The 11,368-nt window shown below is 35.0% G+C and overlaps 1 protein-coding gene across 1 annotated transcript; it reads left to right on the top strand.

Annotated features, from left to right (window-relative positions):
* The first annotated feature begins 6,175 nt into the window (after nucleotides 1-6,175).
* Nucleotides 6,176-10,140, top strand: LOC134727857 (uncharacterized). The gene is made up of 2 exons (XM_063592286.1): nucleotides 6,176-6,697; nucleotides 6,808-10,140. Exons 1-2 carry the CDS (start codon nucleotides 6,176-6,178, stop codon nucleotides 10,138-10,140), a joined length of 3,855 nt encoding a protein of 1,284 aa, XP_063448356.1.
* The last annotated feature ends 1,228 nt before the right edge of the window (nucleotides 10,141-11,368 follow it).

The raw sequence follows: 11,368 nt of genomic DNA, 5'->3' as shown, positions 1-11,368 counted from the left end.
GAATTACAAATATAAACATAAAAAAAAACATAGTTATAAATGGTAATTAATGTAGCCTTTGATGGACATGGATCTCATTTTCGCAATTCTAATGATTGCTTTATAAAGTCACCAATTTCTGTCAAAAGCTCAGATTTAGGAATTAAAAGTTGTTTTAGCTTTAAAAGTGGTTGATAATTTGTAAAATCAGGATTTAAATTATTAATCTTTAAAAATAAGCAATCTCTTAAAGTTGAGTTTAGTTTGCAGTATAGTAAAAAATGGTATTCATCATCAATTTTATTACAAAGTTTACATAACCGTTGATCTCTGGGTACATTTTTATATCTTCCCATTTCAACTTCTAGGTTATGGTTTAATGACTTTATCTAGAAAATTGATGCTATGCAACATGCATCTTTCGAGTCTGATTAGAAACCGGAAACGCGGATGTATCAATTTGATTGTAATAAAATTAACGGTACCAATTTTCTTGCACATGTCTCTTCAGTGATGCTCGTGGCCAAAATATTTGAAATCCAACGCTTATATAAAAGATGAAGAGCTATACTGAACGACTTTAAAAACGCAACACTAGATTATTTTTTGTTATTTTTGAATGAATGTGTCACCGTCAAAAGCAATAACTGCCTGTAACAAACGCCAAAATGATTGCCAGAAAGTTTGGAACTTGAAGGCTTTAAAGGTTTTCCTTCAGTCGATTTCTTGGCAATTCAGTTGATGGGAAACATTTATGGCATAAATCTGTACGCAATGGCACACGGCAATTTGATTAGCAGTTGACGTTGCTGCCGTAAACACGTCTGGCAAATGAAGTTGCGTAATCAAATTCTGTTGACGTTTCATTGTCACTACACGTTGATCTGTTCATTGATGGCCAGCAACAAATCTTGTCTACTTGAATTGTTGTCGGAAGGACAATAAGACGAGTTTCTGAAGTCATACATTATGGTTGCAGCACGTTTATGTTTTCATGTTTGCAGTATTCGTAAGGGCTAATTCAGTTTTTATTTCTCAGTCTTTGCATTATGGCGATGCAATATTTTTTAACTGGTTTAAGTGAGGCAAAGGATTGAAAGAACTGTTTTACAAAGCAAAACAAACTGAAACAATCATTTATGGGTCCAAAATTTCGCTTTAAGAAATTCGTGCGACTTCAAAAATTCGGTATGTTCAATAACCACAGGTAAGTTAGATTTTTATTTTTTGTAAAGAGAAAGAAGTATGATAAGCATGAAAAGTAGTTGTAAGAGAATCAAACAAGATTTGGTAAAAAAAAAAATCAATAATATGAGTTTTGCGTTTTTAAAGTCGTTCAGTATATAATCCTAAAATCCAAAAAAGTATAGCCAAATTCGTGAAAGGAATCAGAGATTTGCATGAGGGAGATACATTCCTTAATTTATAATAATTTCTAATATTTTGTAACAGCAAATTTTAAAAACACAAAAAATCCGTATTTTCATGCCAGTACCGAAGTCCTGGTTACTGGGCTGGTGATACCCTCGGGGACTAATAGTCCACCAGCAGAGGTATCGACCCAGTGGTAGTAATAAAATTAACGGTACCAATTTTCTTGCACCAGATGCGCATTTCGACAATTCATGTCTCTTCAGTGATGCTCGTGGCCAAAATATTTGAAATCCAAAGCTTATATTGAAGACGAAGAGCTATAATCCAAAAGGTCCAAAAAGTATAGCCCAATTCATGAAAGGAATCATAAGGAAGATACATTCCTCAATTTATAATCATTTTTAATATTTTGTAACAGCAATATTTAATAACACAAAAATCCGTATTTTCATGCCAGTAAACTGGCAAAATTTTAATGGTAAACTACGAAATGAATTCGGAATAACGATACGATATTTCTTTACAGGAAATAAAAGTTTTCACTTTTTAACTTTTAAAGTTATTCTAAATTTTACTCATAATAAAAGAGCAATTAACATTACCAAAAATCTTAACTTTTTTTTCAAGTAGTCACTGAACCATGAAAATGAGGTCAAGGACAATAGACATGTGACAGACGGAAACTTCGTAACATGATGCATCTATATACAAAGTATGAAGCATCCAGGTCTTTCACCTTTTAAAACATAAAGCTTTTAAGAAGTTAGCTAATGCCGCCGCCAGTCGAGATTTCTGCAATAAAAGTCAAAGGCTCGACAAAAAAATAATCATAATAAAACAAGAATGTGTCCAAAGGACACGGATGCCCCACTCGCACTATCCTTTTTCATGTTCCATGGACCGTGAAATTGGGTAATAATCTAATTTGGCATTAAAATTAGAAAGATTATACTACGTGTATAGGGAACATATGAAGTAAGTTTCAAGTTGATTGGACTTCAATTTCATCAAAAACTACCTTGACCAAAAACTTTAACCTGAAACTCCCACTTTCATTTGCTATGTGCAGTGGACCGTGAAATTGAAGTCAAAAGTCTAATTTGGCTTTAAAATTAGAAAGATCATATCATAAACAACAAGTGTACTAAGTTTACAGTTGATTGGACTTCAGCTTCATCAAAAACTACCTTGACCAAAAACTTTAACCTGAACGAACGGACGCACAGACGAACGAACGGAGCCACAGACCAGAAAACATAATGCCACTCTACTATCGTAGGTGGGGCATAAAAACACGAGTGCACACACTGAAATGTCTCGCCTGCTTTAGTGACCATTGATTTTATGTTGAAAGTTGAAGTATCTGCATATAAGATATGAAAGTCCAGGTATCTCTACCTTCTTATATATAAATCTTAAAACAATTAGTTTACACCAACCCTGGATAGTAATACCTATGTATTGCATACTGCTACTTTCATTGCAGTGAGGCAAACAAATCAAAATCAGCTGGCAATCCCCTTCTAAAATCTTAATCTTTATACACTTAACGAAAAGCCTGCAGTGCAACATAAAACTTAAATTTCAGCAAATTCTGGAAAAAGACGAGGTGTAAAAGAGCAATATACTGACAATACTGTGTTCATGGATTAATGGTGTGGATTATATAACTAACTGAGAAATTTATTGTAAATTTAGAATCAAACAAAATGAGAAACTTTAAAATATAAAAACCAGATCCTCCGCAGGGCACAGCTTTATACGACCGCAGAGGTCTAACCCTGAATGGTTGGGGCAAGCATCGATGCTACATTCAAGCTAGATACAGCTCTGAATTTGGATTGTGATTGAATAGTTGGCACAGCATAGGTTACTGACAAAGAATGAATGTGGTCTAATGAACTTAAAATTATTTGTTTGCTTTTGAGCAACTCACTTTGCTGTTGAATATTAATCTTCTCAAAAACAAATTATTTGAAGAAATTTTCTTTTTTATTTCTGAAATCTGAAATGAGAAAAATTCCCCCCCTATTTTTTTCACCTCCCCCTTTCCCTTATTCCAAAAATGATCTCAATTCAAATTTCTAATGGAGTTTGCAACAATATCTACTCAATAAAATATAAAATGTCATACCATCATGGTTATAATTAATATTAATTAATAGTAACTTCTAAAACCAGATGCTCCGCAGGGCGCAGCTTTATACGACCGCAGAGGTTGAACCCTGAACGGTTGGGACAAGTATGGACACAACATTCAAACTGGATTCAGCTCGAATTTGGATTGTGATTAAATAGTTGACTCAGCATAGGTTTCTGACACAGAATGAGTGTGTTCTAATGAACTTAAAATTTTTGTTTTGTCTTTGAGCAATTCACTATGCTGTTGAATATAAATCCTCTTAAAAAATGTTTGAAGAAATTTTCTTATTAAAAACTTTTTTTCACATCCCCCTTTCCCTTATTCCAAAGCTGATCTCAATTCAAATTTCTAATGGAGTTTGCAAAAATAACTACTCATTTAAATACATCATAAAATATTAAGATGTAAAAAAAAAGTGCTTGTTATCACTGAATGGTAAAGATTGTTTCAATTTATCAGTTGGTAGTAAAAGTGAATATACATTGTATATTGTATAAAACAATGATTTAAGTTGATTCAACTACTATTTTGGACAAAGAAAGATAATTCCAATTAAAAAATTTCTTGCTATTGGACAATATTGTGTAATTAGATATTTCTTGCTATTGCGCAATACTGTGCAATTGAAGATTTCTTGCTATTGCGCAATACTGTGCAATGGAAAATTTCTTGCTATTGCACAATACTGTGCAATTGAAGATTTCTTGCTATTGCTGAATACTGTGCAATTGAAAATTTCTTGCTATTGCACAATTCTTTATATAATGATTCTGGATCCTGATTTGGACCAACTTGAAAACTGGGCCCATAATCAAAAATCTAAGTACATGTTTAGATTCAGCATATCAAAGAAGTCCAAGAATTCAATTTTTGTTAAAATCAAACTTAGTTTAATTTTGAACCCTTTGGACTTTAATGTAGACCAATTTGAAAACCGGACCTAAATTAAGAAACTACATACACATTTAGATTTTGCATATCAAAGAACCCCAATCATTTTTTTATGAAATCAAACAAAGTTTAATTTTGGACCCCGATTTGGACCAACTTGAAACTGGGCCAATAATAGAAAATCTAAGTACATTTTTAGATTCAGCATAAGGGACGAAATCAAAAGATTGATGTAGGATAAAAAACTTAAATCAAATAGTTTGGGGTGGAGGGGTTAAAATTCTGCAAGTTTTGTATATCTAAAATCGATTTTTACATATATCCTTATTGGTAAATCAATGTTTCCCCAATTAAGTTAAGAGGGGGGGTGTGGGGGTCAGTGAAAAAAATATGTGAATTAATTTTTTTATCCTACATTGAACTTTTGATGTCGTCCCTAACAAAGAACCCCAAGGATTCAATTTTTGTTAAAATCAAACAAAGTTTAATTTTGGACCCTTTGGACCTTAATGTAGACCAATTTGAAAACGGTACCAAAAAATTAAGTATCTACATACACAGTTAGATTCGGCATATCAGAGAACCCCAATTATTCAATTTTTTATGAAATCAAACAAAGTTTAATGTTGGACCCTTTGGGCCCCTTATTCCTAAACTGTTGGGACCAAAACTCCTCAAATCAATCCCAACCTTCCTTTTTTGGTTATAAACCTTGTGTTAATATTTCATAGATTTCTATTTACTTATACTAAAGTTATGGTGCGAAAACCAAGAAAAATGCTTATTTCGGCCGCCACTTTTTGGCCCCTAATCCATAAACTGTTCGGACCTCAACTCCCAAAATCAATCCCAATCTTCCTTTTGTGGTTATAGATCTTGTGTTTAAATTTCATTGATTTCTATTTACTTATACTAAAATTATTGTTCGAAAACCAAGAATAATGCTTATTTGGGCCCTTTTTTGGCACCTAATTCCTAAACTGTTGGGACCAAAACTCCCAAAATCAATCCCAACCTTCCTTTTGTGGTCATAAACCTTGTGTCAAAATTTCATAGATTTCTATTCACTTTTACTAAAAGTAAAGTGCGAAAACTAAAAGTATTCAGACGACGCAGACGACGACGCCAACGTGATACCAATAAACGAACAATTTTTTTTTAATTTTTGCGGTCGTATAAAAATCAATGGGGAATGTGTCCAAAGGGACACAGATGATGCCCCCTAGCATATAACATATACACATGTCATTAAATTTAGTTAAGACAAATGTGCTGTCCCGGATTTAATTTTTGCTATGGTTAAATGTTTACCAACACCGTTTTTTGGTTATTAGTCATATGACACCGGATACGTTTGATGTTCACATTACGCTTTGTCACAAAACATAGAATTTAGGTGTTGGCCCCTCATGAATTTTGTACCCTCTCCGGGGGTTTGAATAGCAATAAAGCATAGAACATTGCACAGTACAAAATTCATACAAGGAACCAGCTTCACATAGGAACATGTCAGCTTCAGAGTGGACATCTGACAAATCCCTTAGACGTCAAAGGAACCTTACAGAAAGGGCTCAAAAGGCATACCAAGTAATCGTTCAGAAATATTGAACTACACTTACCGAAGTAAAACAGGACATTCATTTGTTGATTCAAGCTATTCGTGAAAGGACCTGCACAGTATCAGATGTTGATGCGCATGCACGCCAAAAACTTGAACTTTATCGTAGAAACTCAGAAGGTTTTCATAGATACTTATCATCAATTCGCACAAGATTTAGTGACATTGAAATGGAAAATAATGATCAGGAACTTAAAAACATTGAAAAAGAAGTTCAGTTTTATCTTAACAGAGTTGATGAACATCAAGGAACCTCAAAACAGAATTCAATGTCAGAACAAAACATTACTGTGATTCAGAAGGAACAAGATTCAGAAGATTTACTAACAGCTGTCCAGCTTAAGTCAGAGCTTAAAAGTGAGCCACCCATGAAAATAACATTAAAGTCAAAAGCCAAAAGCATTCGGTCAAAACTATCTGGAAAGTCTAAAATTTCCGACAAATCAAATGTTAATTCATTATACATTAAACAGAAATTAAAAGTAGAAGAGTTGCGTGTTCGTGTGGAGTATGCACAACAGGAAGCAGAACTTTTAAAACAAAAGGCCAACGTTGAAGCAAGTATTAAAGTTTTGAATACTCAGCGAGAATTTGCAGAAAGCCAAAAAGTGTTTGAAGTATTAGACGACTGTATGGAAAGTAGTGAAGAAGAATTTGAAGATAAACACTTGTCAGAGACTAGAGAAAAAAGAGTAAGACAGTTTGTCCTAGATCAAAATAAAATTTTGGATCCAATATCAAATGGTGATATCCTAGTTCCCAAAACTGATTTTGTTGAAAAACTGATACAAAACCGAAACAGAATATTTATTACGATAACAACAATCAAGAAAATGATTTATCACCAGTGACTCAGATTACTACACAACCAGATCCAAAGGTTGTGCAAACTTTAGATACTAAGTCGTGTACGTTGGACACAAAGGCTGCACCATATTATCCTACAACTATTAATAACTCTAGCGAGGAATTGGCAACATTTATTGTTAAAAAAGATCTTCTGATATCTAGAATACAAAAGTTTGATGATAAGGCAGAATATTTTGGATCGTGGAAAAAATCATTCTGTGACACCGTGAAGGAGCTGAGCCTCTCAGCATCAGAGGAAGTGGATCTGTTGGTTAAGTATCTGGGACCAGAGTCGACAAAGTCTGCTGTTAGTATACGTTCAGCAAACTATTTGGACTTGTCCAAAGCACGTGACCGTATATGGGAACGACTACATGACCGTTATGCTAGACCGGAAATGGTTGAAACTTCAATTAAGCAAAAACTTATGTATTTTCCTAAGATTACATACAAAGATCCAAAACAATTATATGATCTATTAGACATTGTTTCAGAAATTGCAGCCATTAAAACTTATGAGCAGTACCGTCCATTATTTTCATACTTCGACTCGTCTGCAGGAGTTAACCCTATTGTCGCAAAGTTACCCTACCAGTTGCAAGAGAAATGGTCGACAGAAGCAAACAAGTACAAGGAATATCATTCTTCTTCATATCCACCATTTGAAGTGTTTGAAATATTCTTACGAAAAATTGCACGCATGAAAAATGATCCGTCATTTATTTATGAGGATACAGGAATAAACTCAGCTAATGTGCACAACATGACAAAACCAAAACAAAGGCAGCAGCAAAATGTTTCAGTGCTAAAGACTGATTTTCCTGTTACGAAAAATCAACAGTATACACGGAACACTAGTGACACTGTCTGTCCGTTGCATAATACAAATCACACGTTAAACAAATGTCGACAGTTCAGATTAAAGCCGATAAGGGAACATCAGGATTTTTTTAAGAGTAAAGGACTTTGTTTTAGATGTTGTGGTCAAAAGGGTCATCTAGCCAGAGATTGTACGGCAGCCGTGACATGTGAAGTTTGTAAGTCAACTACACACCCAACAGCTTTACATATTGAGAAATTTACACACCAACAGCCAACCACAAAATTTCAAGAACAGAAAACAGAACCAAAGTTGGAACAGGACACTCAAAAGGTGGTAACTGCATGCACACAAATATGCAAGAACCGAGGAACTAGTAAATCATGCTCAAAGACGATATTGGTCCGAGTGTATCCGAATGGACAACCAGAAAACAGTTTACTATTGTACGCCATTATAGATGAACAATCAAACAGATCTTTAGCAAAATCTTCATTCTTTGAACATTTTAATATTCATGGACCTGAGGTACCGTTCACATTATCATCTTGTTCCGGTAGCTTCTCTGAGTATGGAAGACGAGCAAGCGATTTTGCAGTAGAGTCCTTTGATGCTAGTTGTAAATTAAACTTACCTACTCTCATAGAGTGTGATCAGGTTCCTGATATACGTACTGAAATTCCGTCACCGGATGTAGCTCATGCGTACAATCATTTGAGAGACATTGCTGATTTCATTCCTGACATTAATGATAATGCAGATATAATGTTGCTAATAGGTAGAGACTTATTGAAAGCTCATCATGTTATTGACCAACGATTAGGTACAGAGCATTGCCCATTTGCACAAAAACTCTTCTTAGGATGGGCAATAATTGGTGAGAGTTGTTTGTCCGCTACACATGTACAACAGGATTCAGTATCAGTACTGAAAACTTTTACATTGAAGGATGGCCGTACAACTACATTAGAACCATGTAATAATAACTTTAATACCAAAGATGGTTATATATTTCAGACAACTCCTGATGATAATATTCCTGGACTCTCAATTGAGGACAAAGAATTTCTTGCATTGATGGAACATGAAAGTGACAAAGATGAGGAAGGTTGTTGGACAGCTCCACTACCTTTTAGGCGGGACCGAATAAGACTTCCCAACAATAGAGTACAGGCTCTCCGACGAGCAAAGTCACTGGACTATAATCTACAAAAGCACCCGGAAAAACATTCCCATGTTTATGAATTTATGGGTAAATTACTTACAAATGGTCATGCTGAAGTTGCTCCTCAAATCACAGAACAGACTGAGTGTTGGTACTTACCACTTTTCGCTATTTATCATTCAAAGAAACCAGGGAACATAAGGTGCGTTTTTGACTCTTCAGCCAAATTCAATGATATAAGTCTCAATGATGTTCTACTGAGTGGACCGGATCTAGTGAATAGCCTTCTTGGGATACTACTAAGATTTCGACAACGTCCAGTTGTTATCACAGCCGATATTGAACAGATGTTTTATAGGTTTTCAGTCCCACCAGAACAACGAAACTACTTAAGATTCTATTGGCACAAAGACAATGATCCAAAGAATGAAATGATAGAATATCGAATGACTAGACATGTCTTTGGTAACAAGCCATCTCCGGCTGTCGCCACTTTTGGCCTTAGAAACTGTGTTAAAACAGCTGAACAAGATGTGCGTGACTTTGTAGAACGCAACTTTTATGTTGATGATGCATTGTGTTCCTTTGATACTAGTGTTGAAGCAGTTGATTTAATTACTCGAACAAAGAAAATTCTAAAAGAAGAAGGTAACATTCGCTTACACAAAATTTCATCTAATAATTTGGAAGTTATTAAATCCTTTTCACCAGATGATCTTGCAAAAGACTTAAAGAATATAAATTTGGATCTGAATGAGGCCCCACTTCAGATAAGCCTTGGTGTTCAGTGGGACATGTCCAAGGACTGCTTTACTTTTAGAGTTTCGCAACTAAATTCAACATCTAAACCATTCACAAAACGTGGTGTGTTGGCAACAATAAATGGTTTATATGATCCAATGGGTTTTGTTGCACCTGTAACTGTATCCGGAAAGATTATTATGCGTGATATTATGGCCTTACACACTGACTGGGACGACCCATTGCCAGAAACATATTTATCTAAGTGGAGTACATGGAAGAATTCACTTGAACATTTGAACAACGTGACCATACCCAGGTTAGAATTATGTGCTGCTGTGTTAGCAATAAATCTTAAAGACTCAGTAACTAGACACTTAACTTTGGAAATTAACTCTACATTCATGTACACTGTTAGTCAACAGAGACGTTTTTATGTTTATGTTGGAAATCGTATAGATATGATCCGTCAGTCAACCAGTCCAAGTCAATGGTCATACGTACCGTCGGAAGATAATCCAGCTGATACAGCAACCAGATTAATTCTGCTAGAGATATAAGCACTAGTGAATGGCTCTTAGGACCATCATTTCTTATGAAAGGAAGTGAATCTAAATTTGATCATACAGAAAGTTTTTCTATAACTCCAGATGATGACAAAGAAGTAAGGCCTTCGTTAGTTACATGTAAAACTATCTCAAGTGATAAAGAAGTGACATCTGATACAGAATTTGTGAAAATCTTTGAGTCATTTTCTAGTTGGTCCCGATTAGTTAAAACGATTGCAAGACTCCGACATATTGTAAAATCATTCAGTCAACCTAACGGTCAATGCAAAGGATGGCATATGTGTGCACTAAGTAGTGATGATTTACGTGATGCGGAGAAATTCATATTGAAAGAAGCACAACTTGAATACTTTTCTAAAGAAATCAATTCCCTCAAGGAGGGGAAAGATGTCTCTTCTGGAAGCTCAATTATTTCTCTGTCGCCTTTACTTGATGAAAATGGTATTCTTTGCGTAGGAGGACGATTAAATGTAGGCAAAAAATGTACAATTAATTCAGACAAGAATCCAGTGCTTGTTCCGAAGAAAAGCCACATTTCATTATTGCTTATTAGACACTTTCATGAATTGGTTCACCACCAAGGAAGACATATAACTGAAGGGAAGATTCGTTCAGTAGGGTACTGGATCATAGGTTGTAAAAGAATGGTTGGAACTTGTATTCATAATTGTATTACATGCAAGAAACTACGAGGTCTCTTTGGAACTAAAATTTTGTCAGACTTACCTGAAGATAAGATCACACCTAGTCCACCTTTTACTTTTGTAGGTGTCGATACTTTTGGACCCTGGAACGTGATAGCAAGACGGACAAGAGGTGGTCAGGCAAACCACAAGAGATGGGCGATATTATTTACTTGTTTAGTAATTCGTGCCATACATATTGAAGTGGTAGAGGAACTAAGCAGTTCATCTTTCATAAATGCGATGCGAAGATTCATATCTGTTAGAGGACCAGTGCGTCAGTTTAGAAGTGACAGAGGAACTAATTTCATTTGCGCATCTGATGAGTTAAGTATGAATTCTATTTTTATTGAAGACGAAAACATTCGGAATTATTTGAATACCAATCAAGTAACTTGGATTTTCAACCCTCCCCATGCATCCCACTTCGGGGGTGTATGGGAAAGGATGATCGGAGTGACACGGAAAATCTTAGATGCTATGTTATTGCGTGCTAATTTGAAGGAACTAACTCATGAAGTACTAACAACTTTTCT

Source organism: Mytilus trossulus, chromosome 1 (assembly GCF_036588685.1).
Source record: "Mytilus trossulus isolate FHL-02 chromosome 1, PNRI_Mtr1.1.1.hap1, whole genome shotgun sequence".
Lineage (NCBI taxonomy): Eukaryota > Metazoa > Mollusca > Bivalvia > Mytilida > Mytilidae > Mytilus > Mytilus trossulus.
This window is presented reverse-complemented; position numbering and strand designations above follow the sequence as displayed.